The sequence below is a fragment of the Meleagris gallopavo genome, chromosome 9 (genome assembly GCF_905368555.1).
Source record: "Meleagris gallopavo chromosome 9, MGAL_WU_HG_1.1, whole genome shotgun sequence".
Taxonomy (NCBI): domain Eukaryota; kingdom Metazoa; phylum Chordata; class Aves; order Galliformes; family Phasianidae; genus Meleagris; species Meleagris gallopavo.
Window position 1 is genome coordinate 8,885,818 of NC_139412.1, and position 16,743 is coordinate 8,902,560.

General features: G+C 41.2%; 1 protein-coding gene across 4 annotated transcripts in view; it reads left to right on the forward strand.

Annotated features, from left to right (window-relative positions):
- Positions 1-10,579: 10,579 nt before the first annotated feature.
- RPS6KA6 (ribosomal protein S6 kinase A6) overlaps positions 10,580-16,743 on the forward strand; it is a 40,571-nt gene continuing 34,407 nt past the window's right edge. For 2 of the 4 annotated variants that reach the window (XM_085230467.1, XM_085230468.1), the window contains exon 1: positions 10,580-11,113. In XM_085230467.1, the coding sequence (XP_085086593.1) occupies positions 10,595-11,113 (519 nt within the window). In that variant the 5' untranslated portion in view covers positions 10,580-10,594. Of the gene's footprint in view, positions 11,133-11,254; positions 11,557-16,743 lie in introns of those variants that run through there. The other 2 variants (XM_085230469.1, XM_010715254.4) reach the window with 2 other exon arrangements.

The following is a 16,743-nucleotide window of genomic DNA, read 5'->3' on the forward strand; positions in this document are numbered from 1 at the left end:
CTTGGGGTGGAGGGGGGGGAAGAGGCACTTGCAGGAGGCAGCCAGGAGCTATGCAGAAGCACTGCACCAGAAGCATGGCTGACCAACGCCCTCACTGGGGCAGGCCGTCTCCAGATGCTGTGTCAGAGAGCTTTCTGGTTACAAAGCATAAGGGTTCCAATAACCCACGTGTCAGACTGGAGTATAGAAGTCACCGAAGATTTGAATCTCTCAGGAAATCTTGAGGATCACACAAAAAGGTTTTAGCAGCTCTCCGTGAAATCGATGCCAGCTGAAAGATGGATGGCCTGGAGGCAAAACAGCTGACTCCGTAGCACACAATGTACTTAATTTTCAGCAGACTAGAAAAGAAATTAAAACAAAAATTGAGAAGCATTGCACTCCTATGGACACAAAGCAGAAGAAAGATGTTATTACATACAGAGTGGGATGAAGATAAAAGCATAGAAGAGCTTGGAACTGCTTTAGGGCCAATCAGTGTGCTTGTTATTTGGGGGGTTAAGGCAGTCAGTAAAAGCTCAAAATATGACTTCCTGCTCAAAAACAAAACAGAAGCACCCACACTCACCCACACACAGAACAAGAAGCTGAAATGTTCTCTAAATTAACCCTTCCCAGTGTGAGGAGGGTTTGATGATGAAATGAGCTCTCAAATCTTTCCACTTTGGTGGTGAACTTGGCGGCCTGCTCAGGCAGGGCTAGGCCCAGCATTCCTGTGTTGCTGTTAGCTGGAGGTTTCCAAGGCACAGAGAAGCTGATGCCATGGAGAAGCTCTTGTTTCTCACAAATATTTAAAGGACTTTGAAGTGAAATGCATTAGCAGCTGTTTCAGCAGGTGCTTCTCACACTGAACCACCAATCCCTGCAAGTTAATCACCCTCTTTTGCAGCAGTATTTGGTAAAGTGCTGGTTCAGCAGACAGCGTGTGTTGTAAGTGACCTCTCCTTTTCCCAGTTACATGGGGTAGAATGTAATGTAGATGTCCCTTTTACAATAGCATAAAAAAAGCATTCCCGGAGTCTCAGAGCAACTTGCAGAAAGCCAGAAGTGCTGGCTTAGTGTTCAAAAAACAAGTGAACAAACAAGGAGAGACAATTTTCATATCTATCACTGGGTTACGCAGGGCTGTCAGTGTGACTCGGGGATCTGGGAGGAAATGCTGAGCACTTGGTGTGATGGCTCATGAAGGAAAATCTTTTATGTAAAATATTCTTCTCTACAGAAAAAGAATACAATGTTTGCCCCATTGAAATCCTATCTAATTTTGTAATGGATCTGTAGGTGTCTTGTGCCAGTTCTATGTTTAGATAAGCATACTCCTTGCTTGAAAAATGCCATCTATCTATTTTAAATGGAGACCCAGGTTTATCTGTAGCAGTTAAAACAGATAGAATAATCTCTTGGTGAAAATATCTACCATCCAGTAGGTAAAGTAAGTAATATTAATACTTGGATGTAAAATGTGTGTGAAACCATAAAATACTTTATAACTATCTTATAAAAATGCATTAAGCAATGAGGATTTTGTCATAACAGAAGAAATATGTTACTTCTGTTGCTGCAAGCTTAATAATTACTCTTAATCACCCATTGTTTGGTAATTCACATTTTAGAAGGGTGCTTTGATTTAAATTTTTAAGAGAGCTCAGAGTTCATGTGCTTCAAAAAGGAATCATTGGGAGGCACTTCTGGTGCTCTACAGATACTAATTTAGTATTAAATCTCAAGTTCCAGAACCACTGTCCCGGCCGCATCCTGCCTACAGCCCTTCCTGCTGAGCTCAGCAACTTCAGCTTTCACTTAATGGGGTAGATTTCTTTCTTTGAGTTGATTTGAACTTCAGCCTTTTGTCATCTGCCTCCATTTGTGTGCACTTACACATACTTAAAATTTTTAAATTAATATTTCAAACTGAATATTTAAAGCATTTTAATTCTGACTATCTCTTTCAAACGTTCCTGTAATTACAAGGTACATCGTTCATTTTAGATTTAAATATGCTCCCTTCCCACACAAACCCAGCATTCTTTCCTTTATTTTTTCCTTATATTACAGTTAACATATTTTAAAAGTATTACTTTTTTTTATATTGAGAAATCAGATCCTTCTTTTTTTAAAAGTCCAGCTCTGGTGCTTTTTGTCATCCTTCCAAAACTGGCGCTAAATAGTGTTGGTTGCAAGAAAAATATCAGCAGCTGTTCTTCTATTACATAAACGTTGATGCTCAGAATTACTAGTTTATAACCTGGCATTTAATGAAAGTAGGATTTTGTTTACCCAGCCCTAAGATACACTGATATTTCTGTAAAGTACTAAGCATCCATCCACGTACATCCATCTAGCTCGGAAGAGGAAAAGGTGCAAAGCCAGCCCTGGAGCACTTCCCTGGCTCAGCATGGGGACGCAGACTGAAGGTTTTACTCTTACAAAAAAGTGATGCAATCACATCTTGCCTGCACTGCTAGAGTGGGAGCAACCCCATTTGTGAAGTTACTGAAGTTTCACTTTCTTCACTATTCAACTTTGAAGTTGAATAGTACTGCCAGATCATTGCCATAGAATTTAATTTTGATGCAGCCTTTGCCTCCTTCCCACCCCCTTTAATATGGTCTGTGTAATAGCAGTGTTTTAGTAGCAAGCCTCCATCTCTAGCTCCGTCTTTTGACTCTTGTCATATCAGCTACTGGGCTCGATTCTAATTTGCTTATTCTTATTGAAGCACCACTGACTGCTTGAATGCTGTAAACCTAAACAAGGCCAGAACTGGCCTTTTGTAGCCTCCTTAAGGTGTTCAGAGTGCCTCGTATTAAAACTATTCTTCCTACTAACAGAAAGTTATTTATTGTTTACTCCGTAGTGACCTGCTGATGTTCTGCTTTGCTGGGTAATAGCCATTCTCTAAAAGTCTGACCTCATTCTATTAGATGCTTCCTTCGTTAAGTGCTCTCATTTCTCACTGAAGCCAATACACAATGTTTACTGAAAAAAATCCTTTCCCATTAAGGCCAATGAGAATCTGCCTCTCAGATGGTTTGGACTGTATTTTTTCCTTATCATTAAGAAGTCTGTTCATCTGTCATTTTTTACTGCTTTCATCTGTTCTGCCATGGCTACTGATCAATGCCTGTGACAGCTTGTCATTAGAAGGAGAAGCAGCTCTTCCAGTGTCAAAGTCAACTTGTTGAAAACTTTTCATAATTTCTTATCCTCGTAGATTTATGGCAATGAGAAAAAATTACTAAGGACTGGAAATTGTGACAGGTAATGTCCTTTTTTTAACTGAGCATTCAGCTGCCCTATGACCACTGTTCTTTCTTTAAGTGGTAGAAGAAACAAGATAACAAAATGAACAGTGAAGCATTTTGTAGATTTCCCTGTATGGAAAATACAAAAATAAATTACAGCTGTAATTTTTGCTTCAGATTTGTCTTGGGAAAGCTCAACGTGAGTGGGGTAAATAGCTCTGACTTTGCCAGCAGTGTTGTGTTAGCAGATAGCATTGACAGGACTGAACAGTTAGCTCGTGTAGAGCAGCATGCTAAAGCAGAAGGACAAGTAAAGAGCAGTTAGGAGTTATGGCACGTAGAAATTCTGGATTTAATACTAGTGTGCAATGCCAATTTAGAGTAATGTGAGTTACAGACATGCTAAGGAGAAAAATATGTATCTTCCCTTAGTCTGTGAAGCAAACCGTATCTGACTAAAAAGGGGTCTCAGCCTGATATATAGGCTAGGATAGAGTTTCAGGCAAGTTCTATTCACTTACCTGCTTATTTGCATATAATACTGTTATTTGTCTAATTGTTTCTATTCTTGTCTGTTTGGTATGTAAAAATGCAGTAAAGCCATCATGCAGGGAAAGAAAAGGAAAGTAGTTGAGATGATTATTCTGTTATCAGTCATGACTAAGATGAAGAGAGATATACTAGCAAGGCATTATTCCTAAAATAGATACCTTGCAAACAAGAATGTCAGTCAAATGAGGTTTAAATTAAATTCCTGATAGCAATTACTTAGAGAATGATCATGTTATTATGAATACATTCACCATTTTTTCTGGAAATTTTTTCTGGGCGTCAGATACTTGTTCTGAAATACATTTCAGAATGTCCTTGACTTTTACCGTATGTTTATATCCTGTCATCCCTCTGCAAAATGGATACTTGGCTTAACTGTGCCTTTAAGAAAGACTCTTTGTGCAGGATAATATGAAAACGAATTAAGTTGAGAAATCGGCACTTGAATGAAGTATTGAATGGCCACAAACAAATGACCTCACTGGGAGAAGTGATGAAGTGAAGAAATGTGATGTGTATTCCAAATAAAGAACTGATGAGTCAAGTTGTGTCCCAACTGGGACAGAAGCAAGGTCAAGATTGCTTGAAAATAACCTTGATAACAGTGGAGAAAAAATAGCAATCAATCCGAATTATACTGACCAACAGAAGCCAGGAGAATGGCAGTGGGCTGGGAAGATGTGGTGATTTTCTCCAGGAGTGAATATTCTGAAAGTGCGAATGTTGCAGCAATTATCTGAAGACCTAAACTAGTATGACTGAAGTGGTATTCAGCGACCTACTCTGTATTACCAGGAACACAACAATTACTCATGCAGACAAGTCCTTTTGTTCCACAGCAAGGGGAAAACAATTACTAAATTTAATATTTTAAATGGGTATAGTTATGCCTCAAGACATAAACTGCTACCACGGAATGACTGCTGACAGGTACTAAGTCCCTGTTTAATTTTTCAGGTTGAGACATTTTTCTAAGCATGGTTCTTTAATTATAACCTTCCAAAATAGGAACATTTTTTTCACCTGAGATGATTATAATACTAGTTTGAAGCCTGTAGTTTGATATTTAGGCTCCTATCTAAAGTTAGGGACTGGCAACAGCTTTGGCTCCAGATCATTTTAAAAGTAACACATTCTGCTGTCACAAAACCTGGCATGGATATTGAGATCATGATGATTTCAGATGCAATCAATTCCTCAAGTATTCATCATTTTTGATACATTTGCATGCTGGGACATCATAGTGGTTTGTTTTGTGCTCTGAGGTAAAATTGGCTGTGAATTCAAGCTGGATTTCTCAGGTTTGGCTTCAGCTTCAAGAAGCAGCTGAAGAAAATAACTTTTGGTTTGAAGAAAAATAATTAAGCAAGTTTTGGAAAACACTAAAGTATGTCAGAGTAAGTTTTAAAAAACAGGATCAACTGCTTGTGGAATATTTGTCATCTCTTGGTGTGTTCAGACTGTTGTCATAATTCATTTTAATATTTAAATAATTTTTCTGGTCTGCATTTTCCTCAGCTAAGCTTAGGTGTTCATACAGTATAGTTGCTCTAGTTTTCTTCTGTAGTCCTTGGAAAGGGAACTGAGCTATCCAATAAATTCTTGTTGATGAGTATGGGTTTGACAAAGCTGGTCCTTTTGGTTTTTCCACAGTAAGTCTTTAAGTAGAGGCTAGAGTATTTCTGTGGTTTGCTGCTGTGCTTTTCCAAGCACAGACTCCAAAACTATACATAAAACCTGAGTCCCTGTCTCTGCAGTGGTGTTCATGAAAGTAAAATAAACTCCCTCTTCACCAGATTGTTGCTTGTCTATCCAATCCTTGTGGTAAGTCTGTAATTTGCTTTGAGTTGTTTGTCATTCCCCAGAGGACTTTGATAGCTAATGACTGCTCATTACTTTCCTTTCCCTTTGTAATTTGTGCACAGTATTGGTAGCTATTTTATATTTACTTCCAGATCACTAGTGAAAATGTGTACTAAGAAACTGGATTCTCCCTACCTTCATTCATGACTAACTAAACAGCTCAGAAATTTTAGCCTGGGCAACAGAGAGGAACACAGCAGGATGATAAAGGTGGGAGATACACCACACATACAATCACGAACAATGTGAAGAGAGTGATTAATCCCTCTCCTTTGCAATGTATGGCTGGGAAACGTCAGATGAAATTAAGCAGTAGACTTAAACTGAGAATTTTTTAGATAAGGTACAGATGTGGAACGGATGAGAAGTTACTGTTACTAAAAATTTAGTGATACAAGGCAGCTTGGGTAAATTCATGGAAGAAATCTCCATCAAGAATAGTTCTGCATAATATACATCCAGGGCTCAAGAAACCTAAAATGGTGGAGGCAGAAATGAAACTCTGGAGAATTATTGTTACGTATTGCTCACCCTGTTTATATTTTCTGTCTGGCATCTGCTTTTTTGGCCATTGTTAGAGACAGGACACTGGATCTTTAACGTGACTTTTGGTTTGAGTATATACAATTTCTGAGATGTGTCATTTGGCTGGTTTGAAGCACTCACCCAGGTTTGCAAAAAAATATATATATATATGTGTGTGTGTGTGTATATATGTATACATATATATATATATATATTCTGTAGGATATTTGAATTCAAAATGCATTTTGAAATGAAGAACAACTCCAAAGTATTAAGTGAAAGAAAAAAAAAAAATTACATAGACATAAAATGTCTAGCGGAAGTTTCACTTGCTGTGCCTATGTAGCTTTTTCCCTATTGTTGATGCAATGTGACCAGCAGAAATACACTGTGTTTTCTAAGAACTTTCTTTAGCTCATTTTGGATAAAAGTGGCAAAATTTGCTACCAGATTTGTTTTGTGGGGCTAGCTGGCTACTCCTATGTAATAGCCTGAGAAATGAGAGTGAAATAGCAAGTAGCAAGGCACTTTCTCAAGATGCTGAACTATGAATGTCATCACTTAAATTGATTTGCATTCTTATGCATAAAGAGGCTTTTTTGAAAACTTGCTACAAAAGTACAAAAGATGTAATTGTAAAAATATAATCACAAAGCGGAAGCGGGAATTCAGTAAGTGCCTCTTCACTTGTGCTTCTTACATTAAGCATAACCATAACTGAGTAGAAAAGTGGCTCTTGCTGTTTTTCACGTAATTGACTTCTCTCTCCTCAGTAGGGTGGGGCACACTACATAATGAACTGTTTAATAACATCAAGATGTTTATAATATATATCACTTCTTTGTAAGTACATATGTGAGATTGGCTTTATTTGCATTTTTAAAATATCAGTATAAATAGAATGGGTTATAGACTCACATTTTTATATTGCATATTCAGACAAACCCAATAGTGATTTAATATTTTCTGATTACACTCTTCCATAACTTTATCAAAATATACAGAAAATTTGGCATTGTTATATTAGTTTATAGAAATATGAAAACCTTGCTGTAACATTTACCTTATCAGAACCAGATCGATTTATGCTGTGTGTAAAGATCTCCACAAGTTAATCAGCTACAACTGTGAGAGTGGACTGAGAATGAAAACACTGCACTCTTTTAATTCAGTGTGAGAGCACATCCTCCAGAGTACCTGAGCTTCGTGTAAATCAGTTCCTACTCTGGTACAGTTCTGCAATAGACACAAGCACACAACTAAACATTCTGTGTGTCTCAGGACAGTTCTTTTTCTTTCTTGTAAGAGAACAAGTCATGTTAACAGAAGCATGCTTTGTACCCACATAAATTCATCCACACAATAGGAAAGAGTTGTACTGCTCAGACAGTGCAAGTATTGTTGAATTGTATTGTACAAAAGATTAAAGGTGAAATAATTATGAATTTGAATAAACTTGCCCTATAAAATTAACTGTACCCATCCCAAAACCACCTTTGCAATCAATAGTAGAATTCATATCCTGCCTTAAACAGAACGTACCAAAAAAAAAAAAAAAAAGAAAAGAAAAGAAAAAAAGAAAAAAAAATTGTATCTGCTCCCTTTCAGAAACTTTACCATTGTAGTGAGAACAGAACAAAAACTTCAGCTTTGGCTTGGGCAGTTTCCTCAAACTTTGCTTTTTATATAGTTTCCTTCCTGAGATCTTGCTGAGCTAGATACTCTTCATATATTCCCATAGTCACACTACTTTTTCTGCTTTGCTTTCTAGGGTGGAGCTGCACTGCACTTGCCATGGTTAGAATGGTTCAGATTCCAGTATCATTAACTGGCAGGAGGAGGGGTACAAAAGAAACTGGCCTGATCATAATATTCTCACTTTTCCTTTGTTGGAAAACTTGCTGGTTGAAGGAACACAATGTTTGTAGGATCCTTCTGCAAGAATCTGCTCTTGGGACAAGGTTGACAAAGACTGACTTTAAAAGTTGGGAGATAGAGCAGCTCTGTAATATACCTCTCTGAGAGATGTACTGCTAGGAGTGATATACAGAGAATTTGATATGCAGGGATTTTTCATCTCATAAATAATCTGTTCTTCATATTTTCAAATGTGTGACAGATACTTTCAGGAAAATTGAATAAGCAAACTAAATAAGGATGATGCTGTGAGTTGGCCACAGTTATGAAGTCTACAAAAAGGACAACTGAGTGACTGGAGTTCATATTATTAACACTGAGCAAGCTGAATTTTTGCTACAGATCTTGTTTATTATTATTAGAATTTCTAGGTAGAAGAGTATTCTCAGCAACTTTGTCTTGTCATAGAATTAATTTTAAAGTAAATAAAATTTTAGAAACCAATTACTTTCAAACCTTCATCTACTAAATGACAGGAAAAAAGGTTTTAATGTCCAGATGACCATATGACATCATGCTGAGGAACACAACAGAAAGAACTTGCTGAACAAATTAAGGTTCTGAAATGTAAAAAATATTCAGCTGAAAACTGCACACCAAAGGAAATCTGATATTTGTACAGTCATGGACATGGGTGAGATTGAGATGATCTAAAGAGAAAAAAAAACAACAACAACAACAAAAAACCACAGGAACAGAAAAAATACATATACAATTTAAATATTCATTTGAAACCTTTTTGGATCTTGACGATTTTTGAATTTCAGTGATATATTGTTGTCTTTTTAATTAGTATCTTTTGTTTCTTTAGTTGTGAGACAGCCTAGAAGCAATTTTGACTTTACTTTTTCTGAATCAGTCATTACTATATCTACACATATCATAATTTCCTTTGTATAGTCTTTGACAATAAATGAATAATAATCTCAATTGCTTTGATCATTGCTTTCTTCTGAACTTCTCAAACTAAGGACTTCTTGGGTGCATAGTATTGTTTGCAGCCCCTCATTGTTTGAGATGCTAAAGAAAAGCCTTGGTGGCATTAAAGAAAGTCAGATGCAGGGAAATAGCATCTATAGTACAACTTTCAGGTAACAGTTCTTGCTGAGCACTCAAGCATTTTAAAAAAGTCACTTCTCTCTTCCATTCATTTATGTTTAAATTAAGATTTGTCTCAGTCACGGCTCAAGTACAAACATATCTAATTATTTGGTCATTTGGATTCTTGAGGATAGTAACACCAACACACAGAGGCACTGGGGTATGGAGCAGCATGTGAATCAAGGCACACAAAGCTGGGCCTGTCCCTTTCTCTGCAGTCACATAGTTGTCCTGAAAGCTTCACATACATATTATCCTACTAAAACAAATATAATGCTTACAAGTGACTGAGCCTATGCAGTTCTATACAGCGTAAACGTCCTCTCAATTTTTTTATTGAGCAGTACTAACTTTGATCCTCCATTTTCCCATATGCTTTTTATTTTCTGAAGAACATTCCTACTACACATTCCCTGTTTCAGTCTAAAACATTTGTCTTCCATGGTTGAGTTACAGACCTTTAAAAATAGGTTTGCAATGGAAATGCTGACGTGCCAGCTGGCTGGTGCTGCAGTGACACACTCACAATAGGCAACTCTTCAGCAGGCTGCGGCGGGGGCTGAAGTGGTGAGCTGCGAGGCAGGTTGCTCTCGTTTAACCAAGGCAGCAGGGCAGCATCTGTACTCTTATTCTTGTTTGCTCCATGCCTGACCTTTGAGTTAGAAGACCAGTGAAGGAAAGCACGCAGGACTATGACGTGCATCGTCATTTTGTCGGTCATGCTAATTCCTTCGCAATTATTTGGCAGTTAAGAGCAGCTTGAGACTTTCTTTGCTGGCCATATCAGAAGGGCAGGGCTAACTGAGAAACCACGCAGTGCCTAAACAAGCACTCAGTGTCACTGAGGCAGCTTCTGTCCTTAAAGATAGGTATTTTTGGTACCACTGCCTTACGTTCCCCAGCTCCTATCATCAAACAGAGATGGAAAAATCTTATATTTCATCCACGCTCTTTTATTTACCCTCTCAGTGCGGTGCTGCCGTCCCCTCCCCACGCGTGCCCGCCCGCGGTGTGAGCAGAACAGCGGCCCCGCTGCTCGGGCACCAGCCGTGCCGCGGCTTCCCACCCTGCAGTGCCTACTTCATTCCCTGCCATCTCTGCATTACGAGGAAAGAAGAAAGAAAAATGAAGAAGAAAAAAGAATCGGCCCACAGAAAACTTTTCTCCCCTCAGGCTGCGCGCTGGTTCGACCGAGCGCATCCTCACACCCCGCCTTCCTCGGCGGCACCGCCCGAGGGGAACGCAGCGCCTCGAGCTTCGCAGGTGCTGCGGAGTTCCGTGGGCGGAGACAGAAGCCCGAGGGGACAACGACCCTCTCGGCCGGGGCGATTCATTGGTTAACACGACGGCTTTTTTCCACACCTTTACTGGCACTACTTCGCTTGCTTTAAATGCCCTCCTGCCGACCTGGAGGCCTTCACTCCTCGTCCGTCAGCTCCGGGGAGCCGCAGCTGCTGCCGCCGCCGCCCTCCCACCGCAGCCCTGGCGGACGCTCCCCCCACCCCGCTCCCTCAGCGCGGCTCCGCGCGTCACCGCTCCCCCGCCCTTCGCCATGCAGGGATTCTCCGTCCCGCGCTGACGTCACCCCCGTGCCGCGCAGGCCCCGCCCCCGGCGCCCGCCATGTTGGGGGGTGTGCGCGGGGGAGCGCAGAGCGGAGCCGCCCCCGCCGGCCGGCAGCAGCAGTAGCCCGAGCTCCGCCGCGCTGCGTGGGCAGGGGGCCCGCCGCGCCCGCCTGTCTCCCCTCCCTTCAGCCGTCCCTCCGGCAGCCGCAGGGAATGCGCAGAGGCGGCTGGCGGCGGCTGCTCCCCCGTTGAGGAGGAGAGCGGCGGGCAGGGGAGAGCCGGGACATGGTGCCGTGCGCTCCGCTGGAGGACGTGGAGGAGCCGGAGCCCCGCCGCAAAATGGAGCTGTACGTGAGCGGTGGCGAGGTCAGTGCGGGGCGGGGCGGAGGTTCCCCGCGGGCACCTGCCTGCCTCTGCCCGGCCGCGTGGGAGCCGCCGGGCCGGGGGCGGGAGGAGGAGGTAGAGGAAGAGGAAGACGAGGAAGAGGAGGAGGAGGAGGAGGAGGAGGAGGAGGTAGAGGTAGAGGAGGAGAGCGGGCGGAGCGCGGCGCACCTCCGCAGCCAGTACCCCTTCTCGACCCCGCGTACCCGGCACGGCCCCGCCGCTTCCTCCGCCGGCGCCCGCGGCCGACGCCACTTCCTCGCGACCCGAGCCGTGCCCGGCTCCGGCTGCTGGGCTTGGAAAGTGATGACAAAGCTCCGCTTCCCCGGGGCTGAGCGCTGAGGGGCCACACGCGTGGGGTTGCGATGGGAGCCGGCGTGCTGCGCGTCCCCGTAGTTATGGGTGCCAGGTACAGCGCGGCTCGGGAGCTTTTGTTGTTGTCCGGCTCGGTTTTGTGGTCGTAGCGACCGTGGAAAGTTGGTCCAACTTCTGGGAATCTGGTTCTGCTAACGTCGTGCCGGTGTCCCTTTGTGCTTGACTAAGAGCAAGGGGTCATAAATAGGGACGGATCCAGAGGTGTCTTTACGGCGCTACTCAGTGTGTGTACCCAGAAGTGTGAGCCAAATGCAGTCTTTAAACTGGCACGGCTTTCATGCTCCGGTCATGCGTTACTGCAAGCAGAAGGCAGCACTCACGTATTGAAACTTTGGCACTTGTAAGTCAGAAGCGTGGGATTATATTGCTGTGTTGTCAGGTATGACAAGTGGAAGGTTGCTCCTTGCTGTGCTAGACACATGAAAGATGTTATCTAAACAGAGCTGCTCCGAACTGGTCAGACTTGCTTTCTGTGATGCAGGAGTCTTTGTCTTATCATAGGTGAGAGGTCTGTAACAGTCCATTGTTGTGTGCAAAGTAGGCCTGTGTTCCACTTTTGGGACAAGTGACATGATCGCCTTTAAAAGATCACATTGAAATTTGCTTCTCTGATAATATCAATGTATATGCATGAAAAGGAAAACACAATAATTCACAATGGGAATAAAGCTAGGAAGTTCAGGATTCTGGATTTATTTTGTTAGTTTTTTACTGCTGTGTCTACAGAATGCCACGTTCAAGCACTGCAATTACTGGATGCACATTTCTCCACTATGGCTGCTGCACTTTAAATATTCTAATGATCTCATAATTAACGCAATCCATGTAGCTCAGTAATAGAGGCATCCTAATTGTGCTAGTGAAGCTACGGGTAGGGATTAAAAAGTCACCAGAAGTATTAAAGCTTATTTGTTACTATTAGGACTTTGTAAAAATAGTATGCTGCAGTTCAGGCATGAGGCTTACTGCATATCTGAGAACTTTCTTGGCACAGTCAGCTGCTCTTTAAGAGTACTGCAGTACATTCAGGTTTAAAGTACTTGAAGTTCAAGTGCTGCACTTGGAACCTCAAACATGGTTATTGCCCATCTCAGAGTTTATTTTGGCTGAACAAATACCGTGCGCAACCATTGGCACTGCTTTCAGAGCACTGTGTTCATGCAGCTCAGGCCCAGGATTTGCCTTGAGTGCAGTGTTGGCAGCTGGCAAAGCGGCAGGAACACCTGACAGGTGGATCAGCGGGCCCACCTAGTCAGGGGAGCATCCAGTGATGGATATCCAACAAAACAGCTCTGTGTTTGCAACAGTTGCTGTTTAAATTGCGCTTTTTTCAAGTCCATACACGAACTGCTTACCTAACACTATCTTCCTAAAACTGTCTCAGTTGTGCTTGTGATTAAAGTGAGACATCATGTCCTTGTTACATTTGGCTAGCGGTGTTCAAGAGTTCATTTATACAAAAAACAGTTTCTTCAGGTTGCATAGGATGTTCCCAAGTTACATTAGTAAATAATTACTATTGTCATAACGCTTAATCTCAGGTGGATCCCAGGGTAGTGCTTCTGGCTTGCTGGACTTTTATGTTAGTTCTGAGGATTTAACAAAGGTGATTTGGCTTGGATTCATGTTTCAAAAATGAACTATTGCTTACAGTGCTTCATATAACCATATGTTTGCAATTTGATAGGTCCAGGTGACATTGGACATGCTGAAGCTATGGTCAAATAATATTACTGAGAAATTGTTTTATATTTTAAAGACTAAATTACTTTTGTTTACTAGAGCTCTCCTCCATTAGTTTTACCATAGGATGAAAAATTGGAGAAACAGTGCTCTCCAAGGGAATGTTTGCTGACTAAATTTAGGTTTACTTTATTAGAAATAAGTGCATTTCCAGTGAAGAAGCACTTGTGAGAACTTGATGAAATAAAAACAGTTGGCAAAGGAAGAATGTGATCTTGAAGGTAGGAAACAACTTTCATGCTTGAAGGGTGTACAAGCAGCATGAACTTTTGGAGGAAATTTAGGATTGAATTAGTTTGTACTTTTTCATGTTGGGCTTCTCTGAAGTGCTGAGGCCGAGCTTTGGAACTGCACACTATGGAAGTTCTTGTCTGATGTTCCTTATGTTTCATAATGCCCCTTGGTGAAGCAGTTCTGTAGCTAAGGTAATACCTTAAGCATAGGTAAAAGAGCTAGTGTCATGCAATTTAAGCTTGAAATATTAAGTGAACTTGTTTCCTTCCAAATAAAGGATTGCTGAGTATTTTCATTGTCATAAGAAAAAATACAACAGAGATGTTGATTATTAACAACTGTAGTGGAATATGAAAATAACCACAACTTACAAAGACACAAGAAAGTATCTGATAACATCTTACTGGTCAAACCAATGAAATGCCAAAGTAGTCAGAATTAAGCAGAATACAGTTATTAAATAAAGCAGAAAATTCAAAAATTGAAGTGGTGTTGCATGCATTTAAAATAAGAAGTGTATAGATAATGTGAACTGTGTGAAGGCAACATCATATTCAATTATTTGTTTTTGAAGCAAATACTTCTGAAGTTAACTGCCTAATTGTCTGCAAGAGAAAAGAACGGCAAGGTCTGAAACAGCAAAGTGACTGGAAATAAAAGCATTCAGCTAGAAATCTGGGCTGCATTGGGCACTGCAGCCTTCTTAAAGGCGAGTTCATGAGTTGAGCATTGCTGTTGTTGTATGTAAGTCTGTCCATGGCAATTTAAGTCAACATATCTTTGACATGTCCGTGTTCTTGGTTCATCCTTTCAAGCGTGTTCAGATCCTCGTCTGTCAAAGGCCACAGAATTTTGTCAGTGCTAGGAGTTGCATAACTCCTTTGTGAGTAATTACTGGCAGTGACATGGATGACTCAGCTACCTAGTTCTGTGTATCTCTGAAATCTCTACAATTAGGCAGTGTTATGCTAAGGAGGAAAAAAAAATGTAATCGTAGTTGAGCATACTGTGTGAATTGAGGGCCTTCAGCCATTGCAGCGGTGTCCAGTCTTCATAAAGATTTACAAGAAAGAAGTGCCTTAAATGAAGATGAGAGAAGTAAGCACAGTAATACTTCTAAATGGGAAACAATTAATGTCTTTCTGCATTGGAAAGTGCTGCAATAGTGTTTGGTATATTGCTTTGGAACATAGCTGTGGAGGAGTTCTGAGTCTCCAGAAGGGCAGGGGCTCAGCTGAGGTGGCTCAGCTCAGTCCCTGCAATCTTTCCCATCCCTCTAGATTTCTGCAACTTGTTAGCTTCTGACGTATAGAAGTTCAGTATGTATGTGGATGTAGTGCTTCATTACATCAAGAATAAAACTTGAAACACATTGTTCCCATCAGTGCTCTATCTAAAAGTGACTGAGTTGTTGCTTTATGCGCTGGGCTGTGCAGCTGCAGCCTGCTCCCTGCCAGGCAGTGGTGTCAGGGGCTGCAGGCTTTGGTGAACTTGGCAGTCCCTATGCTCATGGCTGGGGTTTTGGCTTGCTGTGGCGGTTGCAAGTACAAGACATGCGTAGATTTGCATCTGATGATGGAGAGGATCAAAATGTTCCCTTAAAATCAGTAATTACATGTTGCTGAAGGTTTGTTAGCCTGTCTGAATGTACACTTCATTCTCCACAGGAGAAGAGCACTGTAACTTTGCCTAGGAACTATGAAATTAGGGGACACTTTTTTTTTTTAATAGTGGATGGCTCTGTCTCCCTGTATCACTGATATTTTAAAGTGGATGCGAGTTATTCTGGCCTCTGTGGCAGGCAGGGCAGGGGAACCCAGGCCTGCTGGCCTTCAGCACGGCCTGGCCCTGTGTGCAACCTGGGGTGTGTGCCTTGTCCCTCCTGAGGGCGTGAGCCCTGCTGACAAAGAGCCCTGAATGCAACCCATACGTGTATGACAAGGATGCCTAGCATTAAAATATAAACAAAAATCTATAATAATAATATCTATTCCATTGGGAAGTTGTGGATGTCTTATAGTAAGAATGAGTTCCTTTAAGCTTCAGTTCCTAAAGTTTTAGACAATTCTTAAAATCAGTATTAAAACATCTATCTGCTTGAGTGTACATAGAAACCCAAAATTTCTTAGTTCAGACTCATGAAATGCATTTCATTAGCCAGTTTGCTGCTGATTAAATTAACAATGCAAACTCTTTGCAGATCTAATTCAAAATAAGAGAAGAACAAATGTGGTCATCTTAACGCTTCTTTTTTTCTGAAGTCTTTTTTTCAAAGCCTTCAGAATAAGGGGCTTGTAACATAAGCTTGCTCTCTTAACATCTTGGCACAAGCATTTCAGGAAATACTTCTGTAAATTGGAAGGTGAAATGTGTCCTGTGCCATACTGTTTTTCATTGCAGTAAGGTGCTTTTAGTGACCATTTATCTGGCCTCAATTTACAGGCCTCTCAAACCATGATACATTCAGCATGTAAACAGTTAAAATGCCCTCAGTATGAAAAACATATATTGAGTTAGATAGTTCAGATCTTTGGTAATTCTGAGATTCCTCTGCTCTGCCATAATTGTCTGAGGGAAAGCATGTGCAATACTGTGCAAACCTATTACTAGCCCTCAGAAGTTTAGATATTCTCCTGAGGTAATATGGTGTAGTTCCAACAAGTCATGAGACCCATTGCATTAAATTAGAAGGCAGGTTACACTGAGCTAACTCAGAGAGAAATCGGCACTACAGCATTGGGTCTCAGCCTGCACCTCTGGTAAGCTTCTTACCTGCCACCTTGTCTGACCTCAGCTTTGTTTTCATCTTTCTATGTAGTGACTTCTGTTAATCTTTATACTGATCAACAATGTGGAGTATTTAATTTTGAAAGTTTCTATTTGGAAAGCGTTCACATTGTTTGCCTCAGTGTCTGAGTTTAGTTTGCATCTTAGTGCAAGTTAATCTTCAAAATGCTTGGCTAATTGTAGAAGTTCAGAAATACTGAACAGTAAAATGATTCAAGGATGAAAGCGCCTTTCAGTAAACTGGTACTTGCTTCTTTTCGTCTGGTCTCTACAAAGAGGGAGTGTTTTCTAATTCTCAGTAATAAAGTCAATTTCTGTATTCATGGATGTTCAGAAAGTAAATGCACGCTTAAAAGTTTAAATAGATCTGTCCTTTGTTTGTTTATAAATATTTGTGTTTAAATCACTAAAAGTGATCTTACTTGGCCGAAGAAGCAGAACTTTGTACTTTTTTCTG